The sequence below is a fragment of the Bicyclus anynana genome, chromosome 3, assembly GCF_947172395.1.
Source record: "Bicyclus anynana chromosome 3, ilBicAnyn1.1, whole genome shotgun sequence".
NCBI lineage: Eukaryota > Metazoa > Arthropoda > Insecta > Lepidoptera > Nymphalidae > Bicyclus > Bicyclus anynana.
This window is the reverse complement of record NC_069085.1, coordinates 12,751,310-12,774,723: the sequence shown is the minus strand read 5'-3', so window position 1 is coordinate 12,774,723 and position 23,414 is coordinate 12,751,310. Positions and strand designations below refer to the sequence as shown.

General features: G+C 35.1%; 1 protein-coding gene across 1 annotated transcript in view; it reads left to right on the top strand.

Annotated features, from left to right (window-relative positions):
* Positions 1-1,004: 1,004 nt before the first annotated feature.
* Positions 1,005-23,414, top strand: part of LOC112056797 (uncharacterized) — a 35,627-nt gene continuing 13,217 nt past the window's right edge. The window contains exons 1-6 of the mRNA XM_024097289.2: positions 1,005-2,248; positions 10,427-10,676; positions 12,231-12,317; positions 15,765-16,082; positions 18,907-19,047; positions 22,523-22,736. Of these exons, the coding sequence (XP_023953057.1) occupies positions 1,146-2,248; positions 10,427-10,676; positions 12,231-12,317; positions 15,765-16,082; positions 18,907-19,047; positions 22,523-22,736 (2,113 nt within the window). The 5' untranslated portion in view covers positions 1,005-1,145. The remainder of the gene's footprint in view (positions 2,249-10,426; positions 10,677-12,230; positions 12,318-15,764; positions 16,083-18,906; positions 19,048-22,522; positions 22,737-23,414) is intronic.

The window sequence follows — 23,414 nt, the reverse complement described above, 5'->3', positions numbered from 1 at the left end:
CTCACAGAACTCAAAATCTAAAAGAATTTTCAAAATCGGTTCAGTACCTATATCCAGAGATCACCTACCCCCTACGTCACACACGTTAGTATTATTAAATAGTATAGAAGATTATGTTATCGCCTTTATTAAATTTAATGATTCTGAAAATAGTATGATGATGAAAATACTAGCCCGTTTAATTGATTTTGGTTAACACCAAACCAAACACAAACCTACCTATTTGTATTTTGTAGGTTTGATCAGATGTTGAAAAATTGATTAAGATTATGTCGTTTAAATGCATCTGTAACTTAAATGACTGGTTCAAATAGACGAGTTCTACTTGAAGTTCATGTCAATAAACTCATCACAGACATGTGCACTTAGTGGCGTCTGTGGTTAATGTACAATCTGTTCTTTATTTCTTATTATAGGTACAATCTTGTACAATTTATTACTGCCTAAAACTAATTTGACTTACATATTAAGTCATTCTGATGAAGCTTTGATACCTACTATAATATCACAAAAAGTGTACCTAACTGTAAATTAATTTTACTTACCCAAAAAGATACCTACTTATCATCAAGGCAACCGGGTACTCTAATTGTATAAATGCATATCAAAATGTCCGCTTATCATTACTAAAGTACATGCAAAATTCATAACAATCAGTAATTGGGCGACTTAGAAAAACGTGTTAGATGTATACGTATAAACTTACACCTAATATAGCATTCGCACGAGAGGTTTTTTAACGGACGTTAAAAAAGTGTTTAAATTCAGTAAATGCGTTCCCCAGTATATTTTCAGACGACAGTGTTTCTAAAATACGACGCTTTTTTTCAAGCAGTGTTGCATTTTCAGTTTTGGGCGTTGGAAATAGACCTTCATTTAACTTTGCACTATATTTGAACGCCTTTTCAACGTCCGTTAAAAAAACTCTTGTGCGAATGGGCTTAGCACCTAAACGTATAATTAGTGACGTAGCCGCGGGCAGTGCAAGGGGCGCGGGCGCCGGCCGTCACGCCGAAGCCGCCAGTCGCGGTCGGTTGTCAACTCGAGCGCGCGCCGAGAATGCGCAGCCACTTCGCGCGGTGATATGTGTACGTTGCCTCGGATTTTCTCGTGCTTGTGCAATACCTGAACACCCGTACGTCACTATGTCTCGAGAGGATGTCAGAACGCGTTTCATTGACGAGTCCTCCTCGGGACACGTCTCCGATGACGACGAAGTCGAGTTCAGAAAAGACAAAAGAAGTGTCAAACAAATGATTCAACGTTTCGAAAGGACAGGTATCAACCTCGGAGGTTCTAGTGAATCCCTAGAGAGATCTAAAGATCCAACGTTGGGGAGTCTGACGAGTATCGTCAATCCCATTCATATCCATTTCCAACATTTGTCCCCAGTGCCTAAAACTCATGATAGGAATTCAAATGTGTCAGTGAACTCCATATTATCAAATGTTTCGGAAATAAGTTATGAGTCGAGCTCGTCAGGTTTTATGTCGGATAGGAAATCGGCCTCTTTAAAGCCTCACAGACCAGCCCCACCTCCACCAGAGCCTTTTAACGATGCTTCTTCCGTAGATAGTAAATGTTCAGTGCCAGAGGAAACCGCGACAGTTGAAAGACGCTATTCATTCGCCACACCTTCCTCTTCACCTGTAGTATTACGACGTAGTCGACAACCGCCTGTTATACGAAGGAAATCGTCAATAGGAAGTCAAGGTCGTGTAGGTGAAGCACATTGGTCTTACGGTGTTAAGCAAAGTGACCTAGAAAAACTACTTAGACTGAAACTGTCAGAGACATCTGATAATGAAATAGACACAAAGGACAAAAAAAGTAGAGTAATAATATCATTATCAAGTGAAAGTAGTAGCGATGATTCAAATGATAGTCATAAATTAAAAGAAAGCGAAGAGTATATTGTCAACGACGATGGCAGAGCTGACGCCCTATCGACAGATCAATCGACGGATACATTAATGAATGAATATGAAAGTGATGACAACTTATCTAGTGCGTCTGAGGAACAGTGTAATTTTGACAATGTTAGCATAAAATCCATTTCATCTTTGGATATGGTACCATATCAGAAGTATGATAGCATCACAGTATCATCAGATGAATTCGGTTCAGAGGTGTGCCATGCGCCGGATACAGAATTCCTCACTGTCAGCGCAGTGAACGAGTGGTGTGTTACAAAGTCCATAGAACCGGTATTGATGCCGGTGGAATCGAAAAAGGAGAAATATAGAAGGTGAGGTCATTTGGCTTTTATTCTTGATATCACAAGAAATATTTGCGATACCGTCAAGGCTTTGTCGTGGCATATCTGATAATGTTAAATTATCGTTTTACCACTAGAGTGATGATAAATGCGTCTTTATTTGAGTCACATATTTTATAAAATCAATGAAAGAATGATACCGTAAATTTCTTATAACGATAATATCTATCTACCTCCCATTATAACTAATTAACATAACCTAAAATGGCTTCATTATTTCTGGTGTTAGTAGTTCCACATGGAAGATATTTATAAAAGATGCCAAAGAGCTGATAGGTGGTTATTTCACACAATACTATATGAGTATGTTCATGACCGTGGTTGCCTCCGAGTTCGAGCTATACGACGGCGTTTCACCTTGGTGTTTATTCATATGTTTCGAGGCAAGTAGGTATTTGTAATTTATACCTATGACAGTACTTTACTATCAGTTAGATTAGAACAGTGATATCAGAATACTCTACACTTTAAAAATAATGGACAAATGTAGTATTTTTCCAAATTCAGGGCAAATGCAAGATAGGAAATCCTAATATAGGCAAAAGATAAAAAATCATTTTCGTTTGTTTTTTACTTGAACTTTTGACAAACACATTTTTGACAAGTATGACTAGAATGAATGCTAACCTTGCTCTGTTCCTATTTTTTGTTGATGTAAAATCATTACATTTAGCATTTTAATCAAAACCGTTACGATGGTTAGGTCATAACTGATAAGTTGATGTAGCTTCAGGAATTATTGAACTAAATAGATAATAATATAGACATTATGAACCCAAACTGTAGCTCATTTGTTTATTGTATAACATCATAATGATCTAGTATTCTGTCAAACGAGCAGTAATTAGATATGATAATAATAGACAAGTGATAAAGGATTGTTAAGAAATTCCAATTAGAGTTTAAGTATAGCCATTAGTGTAATATTTTATTACTAATTACTAATGCCTTAAATATAAATTTTTTCTATATAATAAGAAAAATAAACCGTGTGATTTATTAATAAACACAAAGAATTCCGATACGGTCAAAAAGTTTTTGATCAGAATTGGAAACCTGAGACTGAAACGCGGACTTACGCGCTTAATTTCCGTGATCATTCCCGTGCTAAAAAAGGGGTAAAATATAACCTAGCTTTTTATTGTTAAAAAAATTTTTCGAATCGGTGCTCTTTCTAATTATTATCATTAATGATAAACTAGTTAAATTATTGTTATTTTTAAAATAACTGGCGATTTATACCCTAATATGTATGTTGATAAACATTCCGCATCGAGTTTGGCTTTAGTATAGTTCCTTGCGTTTCAGTATTCGGTAAACAATTTTATTATAATGTAAACAATATACCAAGGTATTGCGAATGTAGCCACTCATAGAAATCTAAATAATACCACTCGTAGATACTCGTGTAATTATGCGATTATAGGTACTTATTAGAATTAAGATCTTCGCAAATATATATAATGAAATAGGTAAATACGAGTACGAGTATGTCAAAAGTTAAACATATTTATTAGAGGGCTGCTTGGTTTTATTGTGTAACTCGTACTCGTACGAGTACAGGCATACAGTATGGACGTTAGGGGATCTAAAGGGAGGGAAATGACAGACTGACATGCCAACGCTCCATCGAAACTACTAAAATAGTTTATTTCAAGTGTTTGTACACTTTTGAAACGTCAGTTGACTATTTGTAAAGATTCTACCACCGGTTCGGAAGGCAGGTTCTATTGAGAAGAGCCGGCAAGAGACTTATTCCTTCTTCAAGAAGATATTATAATTTACAATTGATAACTACATTACAATTTCTTATAGTTTTACTTTCTGTGTGAAGTTAGAAGCTGAACCAATGGCCTCCAAGCACCTTTATCATTAGGGAACTCATCTATGGTGTAGTACTCGTACTGTTAATTTGTAAGCTGAAATTGTGGTGGTGGTGATGAGATTACTTTTGAAAATTATAAAGTAGACAAAAGTGGCATCAAATGATTTTGGCTGGTGGAAGGCTTCGGCCGTGGCTAGTTACCACCCTGCCGTCAAAGACGTACCGCCAAGCGATTTAGCGTTCCGTTACGATGCCGTATGGAAACCGGAAGGGGTGTGGATTTTCATCCTCCTCCTTACAAGTTAGCCCGCTTCCATCTAAGACTACCACTTACCATCAGGTGAGATTGTAGTCAAGGGCTAACTTGTAAACGATAAAAAAAAAATGGTTCGTGTAAAGATACCTCTGTCGCTTGTCCGCCGTTCTCTCTGTTTGGCTGACGTACTACCGTGCGTCTCTACTTTAAGAGGTAAAAATATATTCAAAAGCTATGATATTCATAACCTGGTATATTGAAATTGGTTAAAAATACATCGGGTTTCTACGAAAATCTGAAATGAACTTTCCATCGTTGCCCGTTAATTTTATGTGACCAATGAAAATACGAATGAACTATTTTTAACCATAATACGTACGAAAGTTACAAACTAAGTTTATAAATACTAGCGTGACGTTGATAATGCCGTTGTATCTACACGTATGTGGTATGCGTAATGTTTGTTTTGAATTGTGAATAGAATATAATATTTGCTTTAGATTGGATTTTCCGGTTAACCTCTTATTATCAGGTATTTTACGGCATTCATCTTTTTTGATTATTCATTATTAAAAATATTATTTTCTATATACAATATATTTCTTTCCTTCCTCTTTCAGTCTAAGCTTCCAAGAACGGTTGCTTTAGCAGCTTCTATATTAAACAAACTGACCCGGTCAAGCTTCGCTTTGACTTATCTGAACTTCTTACATACCCATACCATATCTCTACCCTACTCCCACCTTACACTTACCTCACCCTAGCCCTACTCCTACTCTACCTCTACCCTACCCTGAAGAAAAAAATAAAAACCCTACCCTAACCTACCCTCTACCCTCAGATCTTTGTCGGTAAAACAGTCGAGTTGATTAATATAATCATGCACTAAGTATTGTAAAATATTTTCAAAATATTCAAAAGCCACCTGACGTTTTGACAACCTCCGTGGCGCAGTGGTATGCGCGGTGGATTTACAAGACGGAGGTCCTGGGTTCGATCCCCGGTTGGACAGATTGAGATTTTCTTAATTTGTCCAGGTCTGGCTGGTGGGGGGCTTCGGCTGTGGCTAGTTACCACCCTACCGGCAAAGACGTACCGCCAAGCGATTTAGCGTTCCGGTACGATGCCGTGTAGAAACCGAAAGGGGTTTGGATTTTCATCCTCCTCCTAACAAGTTAGCCCGCTTCCATCTTAGATTGCATCATCACTTACCATCAGGTGAGATTGTAGTTAAGGGCTAACTTGTAAAGAAAAAAAAAAAAAAAAAATGCCACACACTGTTTATAAAATCCCCACTCGAATATAGCTCACATCAATAATTATTATTGTTACAGTTCATTACAGCACTGAAACTTTCGGACATTAATTATTGCATATTCGGCAGATGCTCGGGGATAATCATATTTTATTGTGAGTGAAAAGCTGCTTTTGTTTCCCATTCATAACAATGCCGCTGCTTTATTATCACTTCGCGTACATGCTATAAAAATATTCGAAGCTATCCGTTTCACCAATTCAGATAATTTGGGTTGGGCCTACCATACTCAATCATACTGAATACATATTTTAATAAAGATTAAATGATAATTTCGCTTCAGTAGCTACTCGTGCTAGCAACGAAACCCATTCAGGAAGATTTTCTAGAAAATTATTCGGAGCTACATTTTATTTAAGGGTATTTCAGGTCGTAATTGAATTAATTCATCGAAAGAATCGATCAAGAAAAGTTTTAACTACAAGTATCTTATAAATTTTTTTTTTTTGTGATTTTAGTAAAATAGCCGATCATAAAACCTGTCGAATATTTGCAATGTTTTTAAAACATTGCATTGCTTATAAAGAAGGGTTTCATAAGGAAGGGTACGCGGGCGTCTGCTAATCAATAGTAAATTACTATTGTAGACAAACTTACATTAATAATATAATTATTAATTCAGTATGTCACTTATTATTAATCATTATTTAGCAACACTTTTTTAATATCTTCTTCTTGTTGTTTCCGCCTACATCACCACTTGGCTCCACGGAAAACAAGCGCTGCGCTGGTGGATCCATCACCAGCCTAGCACATGCTGAGTGGTGGAGTGAGCTCCACGGAAAACAAGCGCTGCGTTGGTGGATCCATCACCAGCCTAGCACATGCTGAGTGGTGGAGTGAGTGGCATTTTGGTACCACACACATCATCTTTTGTTTGTTATCTTCTTTTTATAGTGTGTGTGTGTCCAATACACTAATTTTCCTTCTTTCTAATAAAGTTTGTTTGATCTGTAACGAAAAAGTTGTGACACAATATTTGCAAAGTTTTACATTACATTTAATCATTAGACTGCGGCAAGAACTCGTTTTATATTATCGCTTCGAGTGAAGTAGTTATTGATACAAGGTCGTTACTTGCCGGAGGATATAAGCAGCGAGTTATCGTATTATATTTAAAACTGATTTTAGAAATTATTCTTAGTGCGGGATAAATAAATATTTACTGATACATACAACTTAGTTTCGTGATAGCCCAGTGGATATGACCTCTGCCTCCGATTTCGGAGGATGTGGGTTCGAATCCGGTCCGAGGCATGCACCTCCAAATTTTCAATTGTGTGCATTCTAAGAAATTAAATATCACATGTCTCAAACGGTGAAGGAAAACATCCTAAGGAAACCTGCATACCAGAAAACTTTCTTAATTCTCTGCGTGTAAAGTCTGTCAATCCGCATTGGGCCAGCGTGGTGGACTATTGGCCTAACCCCTCCCAATCTGAGAAGTGACTCAAACTCAGCAGTGAGCGGAATATGGGTTGATAACGAACATACAACTCAAAATTCGTTTATTTCTAGTAGTAACTACCGAAGCCCAATTAATAGGGTAGTTAGACTATTTGGAGAAACTCTACTACCGGATCGGAAGGCAGGTTCTGCTAAAATCATCTGCTGCTGTTTTAAAATCATCATGCTTTATTTATCATTATAAGTCCATCAACCGATCGATAACTCACAAATCACGCGGGTAAAATTATCGCGTTTATAACCAAATATTAAACATATCCTATGGTTTTCCTCAATTAATGGGTTCCACATAGAACCAGTAGTTTCTGAGATTAGAACGTTCAACCAAATAAAACGAACTTTATAATATTAGTATAGAAAAGCGTAAAGAAAAGTTCAAACCGCAAATGTTTAAAACTAAACGATTTTTTGGAAGAAGCTAAACGATAAAAAAATCAAATAACTTGTATAAATATGAAATATTTCCTTCTTTGTTTGTTTAACATTTATATTTATAAAGGTTAATTACATCTACACTAGTATTCATGCTTCACAACCTACCTATCATGTTTTAACTAGAAACGTGTCTTAAATGGTGAAAGAAAAACATCGTGAGGGATCCTTCATACTTGAGAATTTTCTTAATTCTCTATGAGTGTGAAGTCTGCCAATCCGCAATGGGCCAGCGTGGTGGACTATTGGCCTAAAACCTCTCTGAGAGGAGACTCGAGATCAGCAGTGAGCCAAATACTTTGTTGATGATGGTGATGATGACCTATGGGATGTCCACATCTCAGGCTTTGATCTTTTTATGTATGACTTCCACTAAGTTTCATGCTTCACAACCTATCATGTTTCAACTAGAAAAATGCAATAAGTACAAGGTATGTACCTGCTATAAAATTATCGTGCACATATTACATACACGCTGTTGTACATAGTTTGTCCGTGGCATTATGTAGCACCTATGTATGGACAAAGATTAACAAGATTATTCTTAGTTTAGTCACGTGCTTCGTAATAATTGAATTATTTGCTACAAGTACGAACCGTCTAGTCTAGTGTATCTAGGATGAGTTTCAATAAATAAATTATTGCTGAACTGAAGTGATTGCAGCACTGAAAATCAGTGCTGCAATCACTTCAGTGCTTCATTTATTTTTACTATTCTTGTACGCTCAAACTGAAATGAAGCCTGTAAGTTTCACATAAGTGAATTCTTTGTGAAATAATAAATATAACATGTACACTGATTATACTTACACACATACATTTATAGTTTCGCAAAATGCTGGCATTAACACAAAAATTTAAATCGCGACAGTTATAGAACCATTCTCATACGATACATACGAGTTGTTGAAATGACATTCTCATGCGATATACTACAATGATATTATCGTATGAGAATGTCATTTCAACAACTTTGAAAGTCAGTTTTAAATAAAAAAAAAACGACTGTGAGTTCGTCCGCGTCGAATTCAGGTTTTCACAAATACCGCGGCTATACCATGGGTTTTTCTGGAGACTTCATATTAGGTATAATTTTTTCATACCTAGTTAATTCACATTATAATGGGATTATACTAGGTGTGAAAAAATTAAATGAAAAATTTCAATTTTTTAGTTATATAATTTTAAAATGTAATTGAATCACACATGAAAATTGAATTGAATTTTAAAACTTTATGTGTAAGTGTGTATGTTCCTCCTTTGCGCTGCGGTTACAGAAGCGATTTGGCTAAAATTTGAAATGGAAACAGATTTTACTCTGGATTAATACATAGGCTACTTTTCATCCCGAAAAACTCCATGGTTCGCACGGGATTTAAAAAAGTCGCGATCGTCCGCTAGTATTATATAATTTAAAATACTAGCGGACTAGTATTAAATATTTAAAAATGCTTGATTTTCACCCCCTTACAAATATTTTTTCGCGGACAAAGTCACGGGCGTCCGCTATTTTCATATTCAAGTAATAACAATGAAAAATATAAATTTATTTTTAGCCTTCGCCTATAAATAGGCCTGTATCAGTGACAGTTTGATGTTGATTAGTTATTTTTAGATTATTAGGCAGTATCTAAATGGGAAATCGATAAAATGAATGGAAAAAAGATCGCATTTCGTTTATCTTTGAGAGTTGTTGTTTAACAGTCTAGCTTTATGACAAGATGGTGTTTTTGTTAGATTATTTTTTGAAGGTGATCAAAAGATTTATAATAAGAATAGTTTTAAGAATTCCACAAAATATAAGCAGAGCCAAAAGTACTAAGGTCAAGCGGAATTATTTGCATGTATATTTAAAGATTTCCGCCTAACGTACAGAATTTAGAATACATTCAATTTTTATCGTAATCGGATGAATTGTGTAGCAATGCAATAATGGACAAACAAACATAAAATCAGATATTTTGTAGAGTCATTATTTAAAATCTTATTATTTATAATGATCCTATAGAATTCGTTTCGAATTCGACTTTTTTTTACTTAATAACTCCAAATCTATTTAACGCGAAACCATGAAATTTAGTTTATATACTTTATACAGGACCAACCCTACAGCAATACTGTGATAGCAAAAATGTTGTATAAGTTTTTGTGGAGGTTTTTACTCTTTCACCCAAAAAATGGAACTAGATTCTACTTTAGATTAACACATAGGCTACTTTATTCCATGGTTACTGCGAGATTTGTGAAAGTCGCGGGCGTCCGCTAGTAAAATTAAAAAAAAATTGTAATGTATCAAAATTAAAAAAAAAAAATCAGAAAATTTACTATGTATTCTTATTGTATGTTATGAAAAGATAGCAAAGAAAATATCAAAAGTATTCAATTCAAATAGTGAAAAGCTTCCGTAAACTTATGCAAACTATTGCTCGCTGAGGTCACCCTGTTTATTTGGAACAGACACAGCAACGCCGGTGCCAAGGTTACATTTATGTTAATGAATCGTACGTATAAATATACAAAAGTCATACATATAAAATGTATATTAGTGTTACATTGAAATCAGGAATTTCTGGCCAGTTCACGATTTTTTAGCTGACATTATGTTCAATTATTTTTTGTAGCTCGTAATTTCTTCATTTAAGTACTGAATTTTCAATTTATTTTCGTTTATTTACTTCCAGATTTGTACCAAAGAATTTTCACAAAAATCGGTTCTGTACAGTTTCGTTATAATATCAATGCTGATTTGTTCACACTACTCGTTTCTATATTTCGATGTCGAAACGTTGCGATGAAAATTATTTTTACCTTTGTTACAACTACGTGTCCGAATTATGTTTTTTTTGCCCGCAGACGTATGACAGAACGTGTGAACGAGTTACTTCACACAGAAAATGTTTACGTGGAGCGATTGAGGCACGTCGTAGAAGATTACATTCCAGAGATGACGAAGGAAGATATACCTCCGACGCTCAGAGGCATGAAAGCGGATATTTTTGCCAATATAGAAAGAATATGCCGTTTCCATGCCGAAGAGTTCCTACCAGCTTTAAGGGACTGCGAAAACGATCTCAGAAAACTTGGCCAATGTTTTAGGCGATTTGTAAGTACAATGAAATTACAATATTTGTTCTTCTTTCATTTAATATAGAAGGACAGCCTGCGAGAGCCAGATATAATTCATTTTATGAAGGTCATGTAATATATTTGTTTTTAAGGATTAAAATTGTCGTACCAACCTGGTTATGTAACATTACCCCTCACGAAAGCTCGTTTCTCGGGAGAGATCGTTTTGGTCTGGTCTGAGGCTGCTATTTACCTGTGGTAGGAGCGTATAGGCTGTCGTTTCTGGCATGGCTGTATGTATCTGGTTTCGCAGGCACTTCGATATGTTTTTGTGAAATGAAAGTACCAAAATATCTCAATATCATGGTCAAAATTTTGATCCCTACTAAAATTATAATTTTAGTATATTCTATTATTTTTTACATTCAAAGTTAATAGAAGAAAAGTCATAATGATTATTTAAAAGAGATACTACGAATGTATCATTTAGTGTAAAATTTGTTACAGTCTTTGAAACACCGGTTGCATATTTTAAGTAAGAAATTCCAGTGAGCGTTTTAATCAATTATAGCGATCGTTAAAAATTGGTGTCACGGTCCGAAGTGGTGCGTGATTCCATGCTTTGTTTTCCGTCCATTATGAAAATAATGTTCCTTTCTTCTTAGCAGCGAATAGAATTCTCAAAGAAACTATCTAGATGCCGTTCGCTACTTATTAGCTCGTACGTTGCATAGTGGTTTCTATTTGTTGAAATGATGATTAATTAAATCAATAATATTAAAAGTAGTGAATTATTAAAAAACACTTTCAAAATCCTTGAAACTTTGTCTCGTCAACACAAATCTTGTAAAATATCTCGAAACTTAGTTCTTCTACTGTAAAAAAAGATGTGAGATCTATGTAATACGAGTACTAAGTCAGTTACTTTATTCAGTCCGTTCTTACGAGACCTTCTGTCTCAAATTATTACGTAACTAGCTGACGCCGCGCGGTTTCACCCGCGTCGTTCCCGTTCCTGTAAGAATACAGGGATAATATATAGCTTATAGCCTTCTTTGATAAATGGGCTATCTAACACTGAAAGAATTATTCAAATCGGATCAGTAGTTCCAGAGATTTGCGCGTTTAATAAATCAAACAAACAAACTCTTCAGCTTAATGTATTTTAGTATAGAGTATAGATTAGCTAACCCAACAACGTCTTGTAGTGACCATATCAATATTAACAATCTTTTGTCCATTAAATAGCTTATTAAATAAATTATTTTAAATTGTATTAATATAAAAATGAAGTAAGATTGACTTGGACTTTAATTTAATAATAGGTAATAGTAAGATTGATGATTACTATCTAAATATTACCTATTATTAAATTAAAACTGTTCTTCTTCAGTGTTAGAGTGTAATACTAAGTGGTAATGATGTGAAGAATTCATTACTTTAAGTGACATTATTTTTGTTAATACTGCTGATTTATATTCACCAGTATTAGAAAATTGATTATCTAATATTGTTTTCCTTCCATTATTATTACCGGTGTTTTACATAGAAGATGACATAATTGTTCTGATTAAATGTTTCTTTTTTTCAGGAACAAAGGTTTAACATGTACGTAATGTACTCTAGAAATAATAAGAGAGCCACAAGACTAGTCTATGAACATAAACATTTCTTCCAGGTAAGTTACAAGTTCGCACGTATTTATATTACCAATTATTATCTATAAATATTAGGCTAGACAATGTCACCTGATGTTATGTGATTTATTAAAGTTGTACCAAAGGAAACTATCTAGTAGTAGTTATGTAAATATATGTATTAAAAGGCATCGTAATGGTCGCCCTTTGGAATGGAAAGAGATTTTACTCTGGATTAACCCATAGGTTGCTTTTCATTCCAGAAAAATCCATGGTTGCGATTTTTGAAAAACTGTCGGAAAAACGGGCAAAGTCGCGGGCGTCCGCTAGTAGTTTATATTTTTAGGCCCAGGCCCATTTTAGAAGTGAAATATTTTGCATTGTTATAATATTATGCTTCATTTTGTTCCTATTTTGCAAGACACTGAACTAAACTATTTCTAACTTATTCATCATAACAAATTTTCGCGTTTATAATATTGCTAGAATAAATCATGTATGTCTCATTTATTTAGCCACTCCAATCTGGCAATTATTAACGTATATATCCGGTACTTATCTGCTCGTATCTGTCCCAGGGAAATCCCTATAACAAGTATTTTTTCAAGCTTATCAATTTGTGATACGTAATTCACGAATAGCGGACGCCCATGAATGTGTTCCCGGTATACATAATTTCCTCAACATTTTAACTATCTATCAGGAATACGAGTATGTACCTAGCGCTATGCAAATTATTCTTGACTTCCAAAATGTATGCAAACTTAAAAGTTTAACTTAAAAACTTAACAGATTATTATTAGGAGCTCTCATCAAATATATTTGTGATATTTTCAATACATAATCCTGGACAACGTGTCAAACATATTGTATTGCAGAACTTTGTTTGATGCGCAATATAAGAAAATGTACAATCTTTCGTATATTTAATGTTTTAGAATTGTATGGTAAACAAAGTCGTTAAGAAAATATTAGCTCCCTGTATCTTTAAAAAAGACGAGGTCCCCGATATCTGACGTCACACAGACGTGGCTTTTTAACTCACGATCTCGGGGGCGCCCGGACCATGCCAGGCCAAAACACTCTTCCCGAACGGCCCTCTAAGCCGAGATCTGAGAGCAGACGCCCTTAGAGAGTCGTTCCGCCCATCTACTCTGCTTCTGCCTTCGGGCCCCATCAGGCGATGCTTCTGCACTCGCTCAAACCCACCGGTGACGCCGCTGAGGTTCCATAAGGACCTGAAGTCCCTGCGGTATTTACACAATCGGGAAAAAAATGTATCTTTAAGACAATATGTAAATCTTTTTCCTACAACTTAATAAATCCTAGTTAGGCTTTTAGAACCTCTCTCAACTTTTTAATCTAGCTGTTGAAGCTTGAATTTCATTTGCTTTTTTGTTTAAAGAACCAGAACATTCTAGAGTAAAGGATGTTTAAAAGTTATTATAGTTAGTCACGGTATGCCACGGTCCAGTAAATTACATTCTTAGTGATAAACAAGTTTGGATCCTAATCTTGAAGCTTGTTGTTCGAAGACTTATCTTTTCGCTTACTAAGTTTTACGGAAAGTTATCTTTAGAACAAATCTGCATTGACGGATCACAGCAGCTTGTACAAACGGCTGAATAAAAGAGATAATCTATAAAGAAATAAATCCTAATTTTTAAAAAAATGCATGTTATTTCAATCACCATCAATATTTGCTAATCGATTACGCAAAAACTGCTAAATGGATTTTGAAGGACTTTACTAGTACGGGTAGCGTAGGTATACTTAGATATTAATTTACTCTATGTCCTAGTAAATTACATGAGTACCAGCATTGCTTAAGTACTTCCTGTTCTGTTGTACCTACCATCCTATTTATTTCGGTATATATCTCTTCTCTCTCGTTCATCTTTGAAAATATTAAATGGATTTTTGTATCTAGGAGCTCAAATCACAAGAAATCACGGCAGACTTTCTTTAAAATAACATTTTGTTTTTAGGAAAATCACTGTATTTAACACAGGTGTTTAATTGAATACAATTATTTGAATAACGAAATCGGATTTCTCGTAATCGCAAACATACATACACATCGAATAAAGTGTCCCCATTTTTAAAGGTCGGATAAAGCAAAGTTACTTATGTTAGTAGCTGTCGAGTCCCTAATCTCGTCGTATACAGAAACATTAGAGAAAATATCCGTCGGCATTACCAATATCCCACAAATACGCTTATAACACGACGGCGCGTGATCGCAATTATTTCCTCATTCCTGATGTTACGGTGTATGATAAAGCGATGTTATGTACTCTCATCATACCGTTATATTTGCTCACACTGAGTGCGATTTTAGATGTTATGCTTTCTTGTACTTCAAAATTAAGTTTCACTTTATTTAAAGTGTTGGTAGCTTCGCAAAATGTTTGTTTTGTAAAGTTATATTTTCTTAGACAATAATTCTGTGTCTGTAAATCATCTAGTAAATATCTGAAGTCTTATGTTCTTCATTCTGTGTTTGTCTATATCTTACCTTTACTATGGAAAATGCTATTTTTTAATATTTCTTCTTGCGTTATCTTAGACAGATCTAAAATGTAGCACCACAGATCATGCTAAATCGTTAAAATAAGTCATGAACAAATGACAAACCACATCTACACATAAGTACTTAAAGTCTTTAGATAAGTCGAAAATAAGTAGAAGTTTGTTTTCTTAAACACAAATATTTTTATCTTACGAAGATTTGCAGAGAAAGTTTTTATATTGTCTCGTTCTATTTCCATTCTAACTAACTTCTCAGTCTACTTATTCAGATGGAATTCTGCTCCAGTTTCCTGCTCCTCGATCGCGATCACATATCATTTGACCCAAATCCACTAAAGCTAGTGAAAGGCCACACAAGCTCAATGTCAATCGATAGAAATGTAATCTACTATGGATGGAAATTGTACTCTAGAATAAGAATATTGACGGCCTCCGTGACGCAGAGGCTGGCGTGGAGGATTTACAATTCGGAGTTTCTGGGTTCAATCCCCGGCTGGTTCGATTCAGGTTTTCTTAATGACCACCCTACCGACAAAGACGTACCGCCAAGTGATTTAGCGTTCCGGTAGGATGTCGTGTAGAAATCGAAAGGGTTGTAGATTTTCATTCTCCTCCTAACAAGTTAGCCCGCTTCCATCTTAGATTGCATCATCACTTACCATCAGATGAGATTGTAGTAGAGGGCTAACTTGTAAAGAATAAAAACAAAATATATATAGAAACTCTAATCAAATAACCTGCTTAGTGTAAACATTTGACAGACTCAGTTTCGTAATGAAGAAACTTCTCCTTATCTTCCTTTATTATCTACAACAGTGATGCGTTGCGACACGAGCCTGTCTGCCGTGTATGTTTATTGTTAACACTAATTGTAGTCTACGGAACCCATAATCTTGATAAGGCTGGAGTAATTTGGGAGTAATTACGAGGTTAAATATATGTTATTTGTCTTACAGGAACGACAATTAGAATTAGGCGATCGGTTAGATCTCTCAAGCTATTTGCTAGAACCAGTGCAAAGGATACCGAGATACAAATTGTTTTTGGATGACCTAGTGAAGACATACACAAATTATGAGAATGAAAGGTGTGAGTCGGATTCAAGAATATCTAAACTTAGTGTGGATAGTGACGAGACGGGTGGAAGTAACGGAGAGTCATCTGATGCTGACGAAACACCATTGGAAAGTTTAAAGCTGGCGAAAACGATGATTGAATGCGTTCTAACAGCGGTCGACGGAATCATGGCGTTGGAAAATATTACAGATTGTCCTGTAAGTAACTAAATATTATCTATCTATATTAATATTATAAAGAGGAATCGGCCTTCGTAGTGCAGTGGTATGCGCGCTGGTGGGAGGCTTCGGCCGTGGCTAGTTACGACCCTACCGGCAAAGACGTACCGCCAAGCGATGTAGCATTCCGGTACAATGTCGTGTAGAAACCTAAAGGGGTGAGGATTTTCATCCTTCTCCTAACAAGTTAGCCCGCTTCCATCTTACCATCAGTTGAGATTGTAGTCAATGGCTAACTTGTAGAGAATGAAAAAAAAAAGGAAAGATTTGTTCGAATTAAATAGGCTTTGAAACTACTGAATTGATTTGAAAAATTCTTTCACCATCAGCGCGTTTTAAAATCCTGAACTATATCTGCTAACTCATTCACGTATGTTAAGTGACAAATACAAAAATATGCAACGAATGTCATCCGGTGCCTACTGACAACCCTTCGTGAATGTCTGCACTAATATTATAAAGCTGAAGAGTTTGTTTGTTTGATTGAACGCGCTAATCTCAGGAACTACTGGTCCGATTTGAATAATTCTTTCAGTGTTAGATAGGCCATTTATCGAGGAAGGCTATAGGCTATATATTATCCCCATATTCTTACGGGAACGAGAACCACGCGGGTGAAACCGCGCGGCGTCAGCTAGTCATACATAAGGTAGATGACATTTCTCAGTTGATTTGATGTTTATTTTAATAGACTGAATAAATACCCAATCAGTGAATAGACCAGTTGATGAACATAGGCTATATTTTATCCCAGTTTTATACCTTCTAGTTATTAATAAGCCATTAATAGGGTGCTAATCATTATCATTTATGTTTTTTTTTTAAATTTCAAGCATAGTGAATAAACTATGTATTATGAAGGTACATACTATGCATACAACGTATCTCTTTTTATCTACGTTTTAATCAGTGTACATAGAGATATGAATGAACGTTTTATTTTTATCTTTACCTAGAAAACTAGTTTTTATATTACCATTTAAACATTACTTACCACGTCCATTTATATTTATGTTACTGGTGAACTTCGTATCTCCAAAGTGGAAATGTCCATACAAAATTACCAATGTCGATTTATTAATTGATTATGAAACACGGCTAAAACTCACGTGATATTAAGTCGTAGTATGCCTGACTAGTTTCGAACCCATACGGCGCCCTTAGTCATGAGCTGGTTTTTGCATCGCGGCACGATCCAAACAGAAACGCAAATCCAAACGCGATGCAAGAACCAGCTCATGACTAAGGGTCCCGTATGGGTTTGAAACTAGTCGGGCATACTCCGACCTAATATCACGTGAGTTTTAGCCGTGTTTCATAATCAATTAATATGAATAACACTCACGATAGTTTGAATTCTTAAAATGTCGATTTATGTTGATATTTCTTTAAAAAAAATATAATTATGAGAGAGAAAGCCAACAGAACATCTTAATAAAAATATTAAAATCGGTCATCTTCTAACTTTAGCAAGACTATACAACAAAAATGCAACATAATAATATTTTAATACTAATAAAAATAATAAAGTATAAATCATTCAAAGTTCCAAAGATATATTTTATTTGATTCCACCACAACTCATATACCAACAATGAAAGTTAATGCAAACGAATAGAAATCTTTTAAACAAGATGCATATTTTAATTTATTTAAATGTTATTAACATGTACCTGCTTTTTGTGAACGTTTCATGGACCGAGAGCCTGCGATAGCTAGACCACTTTTTATAGCTTGGCAAGTTCTTTAATGACACTCTTATGATGTGCGTGCGGGGAAGTGAGGTTCATTATTCGTGGGTTTTTCATTCATCACTACACGCCCCCCGGCCCGCGCGGACTTCGGGAGTGTTACGAACAAATTTGTCAAGCTGTAGTTCAGGCCAGTCCGTCAGCCTATGCTCTTACGAGTACTATAGGTAGTTAGGTACAGGCCAAGTATGGAGTTTGGACTGTGGTAGCTTTAGAAGGTAGAATATACTCGTAGGCTAAAAGGCTCCAGACCTTGAACCGTCTATATGTAAAGCGTATTTTTTATACTTTCATCGGCACAAAATCATCAAAAAACCTCGTTGAAGATTTTTTATGAATACTTTGTATTTTTCGACTTTTAAATTTGCCACGAAGCTAATGATCTGGCGATTGGAGACATGATTATCTACGATATCCTGTAGGAAAAAATTAAAAAAATACGTTTTATACTTGAACAATTGAAGATCGAGCCTTGAAACCTGCTACCTTCCAAAACCAGCAAGGAACATTTCAGCCTTAAAAAATTTAAATGCTGTGTAATTTAAGGGATTATATTATTATAACAGGGTTAAATATTAGTATCAAAGAAAATGTAAATATGTGAAATTTCTAACATTTGTTTATTCATTTGTTGTAATTTTATATCTGTTGTAATACCACATTCTGGTAGTAACATAATATGAGTTTGAAAAAATCGGCTGTCTGTAAAGTCGTTTAATTGACGATAATTGAACGTGACAACGTCATAAGAAAATACTGATGGAATAGTTGTATTTTTCAAAATAAAATGTTCGTTTTTAGAATACTGTTTAAAAATCTTCATAGACCAGACTATACTTTATTTCTTGTAAAAAAGTTGGCAACCCTAGAGCGAGGGAACGACGCAAGACATCATTTTTTTGCTAGTGTGCAGCCAATTTCATCGAATTATAAGACGTTGTCACGTCAAAAATATATCCTAAAATGATGTCTGGTTATCGCAGGCCCTCATTCCAATATGTATCTCGTTAACAATTTAGAATTTACGTCACAGAGTTCGTTTCTCTTTGCAGCCGTATCTCAACCTACTGAATCAGGGTCGGTTGTTGCGTCAAAATGAGTTCTATGCAATGGACAACGCGCGCCGGCGCCGGCAACTTATGCGGGTCTTTCTCTTTGACAAGTTGGTGCTCATCACTGCAGTTTATCGGAAGGTCAGTACGCTCTTATAATAGTTTATAACCCGTATCTCCATTCAGTTCTGCTTCCATTATTTATGTTGTGTCAACATTGTCAGTGTATGTGTGGCGGGGGCCGTGATAGTCCAGTGGATATGACCTCTGCCTCCGATTCCGGAGGGTGTGGGTTCGAATCCGGGACACGCATCTTATCAGTTGTGTGCATTTTAAGAAATTAAAATATCACGTGTCTCAAACGGTGAAGGAAAACATCGTGAGGAAACCTGCACACCAGAGAATTTCTTAATTCTCTGCATGTGTGAAGTCTGCCAATCCGCATTGGGCCAGCGTGGTGGTCATTGGCCTAACCCCTCTCATTCTGAGAGGAGACTCGAGCTCGGCAGTGAGCCGTATATGGGTTGATAACGACGATGTGTGGCTGGTATAATAAGAGGGTTGTTATGAGTTTGACCGCATACTGTGTATCTGTCTGTGGCTCAGAAAAAACACCTATTTATTTTCTGTTGTAAAGTACCAATTTGGTACTTCATAAGATTGCGATCTAGCATATTTATGGGACTAATTAGTAATTTAACATTAACTTAAGATATCGTTAGATTTGTCTTAATAACCTCTGATGCTGGAAAAAGGGAAAAAAATTCCTGAAATAAAAATTCATGACTTTCAAAAATACTCAATTTTAACTTATCTTGGTCCTTTTTTAAAATGTTAAAAATGACTGTTACGTTATATTAAAATAAACGTAATATTACGGTAATTTATTAAATCACTATGTAAATATTACGTGAACTCTGCCGTAGGTTATAAAAATACTCGATTAACGATAATATAATATCAGAGTCAACCACAACGCCATAACTGTTATAATAATTATTTATTGTTTGAGTCGTGAATCATGTTGTTATGATTCATTTGCTTATCAAATTGTAATAAAAATTAAGTTATTTTATTTTGCATATTATTGTGGTAGCTAGTTGGGTCTTCAATGGTCCGAGATAAGGGGATGAACACACATAAATAATATCATAAAAAAGTATAATTATTCAATATATAAATAATATTGTGTAACTGGAGATCGCCTACGACGGATATTATTTTCTTTATCTACCCGTAAAAACGACATCCATTGGCTTATGAGTTATTTTTGAAGAAGTACGTACAAACATTTATACAGACAGACATACAGTTTTGGGATCTGTTCATGGGTGTATTAACTTTTTAAACCAATATGTATTCGTAGATACCTTTTATGTTGAATGTATGAATTGTTAAATAAGGTCCTAAAAATAATAGCCTCCCTTGTCCTTATGTCCTAAAATTAAGAGAGTTTATACCTAGTTATGAATTCATAACTATATTACGAGTGTCATAAATTCCAAGACATTTTTTACATTAATGATTTCAAACTTATTTCGTGGTTGTTCATTATGAATATTATTGAAAGGGGTACATGCCATGATAAAACGACGAGATTTTTAATGTCGATATTTAGACCCAGTTGCATGGATCGACATTAAAAACCGTCGTTTTATTGTGGTATGTACCCGTTTAGATAAAAAAAGAGAAATAACTTTTAAAATCGAACTGTATTGATTTGTACTTGATCAGATTTTTCTCCTTCATAACATTTGAAAATAATAGTTTAGCATCGCTATATTTTTTCAAGGAAACGCCAACGGAATTACCAAATTATAAAATCAATTTCTATAAATGTCAAGGCGAATCGATTTGGAGTTTTCAGAGCAAAAGTATTCATTTTATGGAAGCACTTCCATTTAACGTGCCGTATAATAAGATACTGAGTAGATATTACAAAAATAGTTTATTACGCGGACGCGCCTCACTGGCGTCGGAAGCTGATTTCGTAGACAGAGAAATTGCGTACCACTAGCTTTTCTAGCTTATATATGTACCTAACCTATTTGTTTAAGTACTAACATACGGAGACACATCCAGGCTATATGTTATCCTGTTTTATTACTGATCTTTCAGATAGAAATCTCTTTGATACGAAATTCCGAGTATTCCATTATTGAGCTGTGCCCCGCGGTTTCGCTCGTTTATAAATAATGTCATCATCATCATTAACTACCCATATTCGGCTCAATGTTGAGCACGTGTCTCTCTCAGGATCTTTAGAGAATAGAGGGGTTAGGCCTAAGTCCACCACGCTGGCCCAAAGCGGATTGGCAGACTTCACACACCTAGAGAATTAAGAAAATTCTCAGCTATGCAGGTTTCCTCACGATGTTGTCCTTCACCGTTTGAGACACGTAATATACCTACCTATAATTTCTTAAAATGCAACAACTTGAAAATTGGAGTTGCATCCCCCGGACCGGATTCGATCCTACGCCTTCCGAAATTGAAGGATGAGGTCATATCCACTGGGCTATCACGTCTCTTATAAATAATGTATTAAGTTTAAAATTGGTTTTTTAAATCCCGTATTCCACGCGAACTGTGATGATTTTCTTGATAAAAAGTCCTATAGTGAACTGAAATCGTGTCATTTGAATTCGCGACTTTACAAAACCAATTAATTAATAATATCGTCATTTTAAGTCAATTCTTTAGTGTTTGTTTACCTATTAGTATTCATAATTTGATCAATATTGCGTAGGCAGTTACCTTGACTCATCATACTTTTTTGATTCAAGATAAAAAATTTAAGCAAATGACTCTGTTATTGTAAGCATTTCATACGGAATGACATAGGTACCTAAGTATGCTAACAAATTGACATTGTATGTATTGACATGAGTTTCTCTTATACATCCTATATTGCAATACTAATGCATATTTACAAATACGTGCCTAACGATGCTTTCAAATGGTATTACCTTGTCCATGACTCGTATTACCATAATATTTGTCCTTGCCAAGACCGAGTAGCTAATTGGTTTGCGGACAGTTTGTGCGGCGAAAACGGAAACGACGTCACGCATGCGTTTTATACGTTGTGTTGTATGTATTTTAATTATTTTTTAATTATTCGCAGCTGATAACTTGATTTTTTTTTGTTTTGTCAAGTGACACAATCTACCAGTGTCACATATCAGCCAGCTATGTTAAAAACCCTGTTAACGTGTTAAATACCAAACGTTCCTTTAATTTCATTCAAACGATACAACGATGATTCTTTTTAGTATAATAGTAAAGCATCGTGGTGTTATGAAAAAAAAATATTTTTATTGAAATTGTATTAAGGAATCATGAGTTGATCATGAATCACAGAAAGACTGTATTAGGAGTGGGTATCAATGGGAATCAACCCCATGCCCTCATGGTATTTAGTCTAACTTCTTTAACGTACACCTATTAAGGCTTTAAGTCTATTATTTATTTATATGTCCTTTTTTATTTTTAACAATGTTAATACAAAATATTCTACAACATACTAATAAAAATCTATAAAAAAATTATTTGATGCTTTCAATTATTATTTCTCTATGTATTAATACTAAACTATTCTAACTTATCGTTTCAGCAATTGACAGTTGAGTTCTTTATATATAAGGACCATATCCCGGTTGATGACCTCGGTATAACGGCGAAGGAGCAAGATCTATACAAATTCAGCATCTGGTACAAGAAAAGGAACCTCAAGTCATATAAACTGGAGACAAGCGATCCATCCGTCAGGAACGTGTGGGTCGATGAAATAACCTCTTTGCTATGGGAACAAGCTATGCAAAAGAAAGGTAAGAAATGAATTCGTTTGCGTTTCTTTTATAGTGTTTTATAATAGTCCAATTGAATGTGACTAGTGTGTTTCAATAGTCCAATTGAAATTAAGTCCACTGTACCACTACAATGTCTCGTACCTACTTAGGTACGAGACATTGTAGTGGTACAGATTTTATATAGGCAAAGGCAATTTGGCCTCCGTGGTCTAGTAGTATGTGCATTGCGCAGTGGGTTTACAAAACGGAGGTACTGCTAAGTCGATTGAAGTTTTCTTAATTGATCCAGGTACGTGGCTAGTTACCACCCTTCCAACAAAGACGTACCACCAAGCTATTTAGCGTTCCGGTACGATGTTTTGTAGGGGTGTGGTTTTCATCCTACTTCTACTAAGTTAGCTCGCTTGCATCTTAGATTGCACCATCACTTACCATCAGGTGACATTGTAGTCAAGGACTAACTTGTAAAATTATTAATAAAAAATAATGGTTATAAACTTAACATTAGGTAAGCCAAATAGATTGACAAAAACACATATTTATAGACCAAATAGATTGGTCTATAAACACGTATTTGGTCAAATTGTAATATGCTTCACGATAAACAAACAAAACCTACTCTTAGAAATAAGGGATTATCAACTATCAAGCTATAGTATAACAAATCGGACCATTGCAATACATTTATTAACTTAA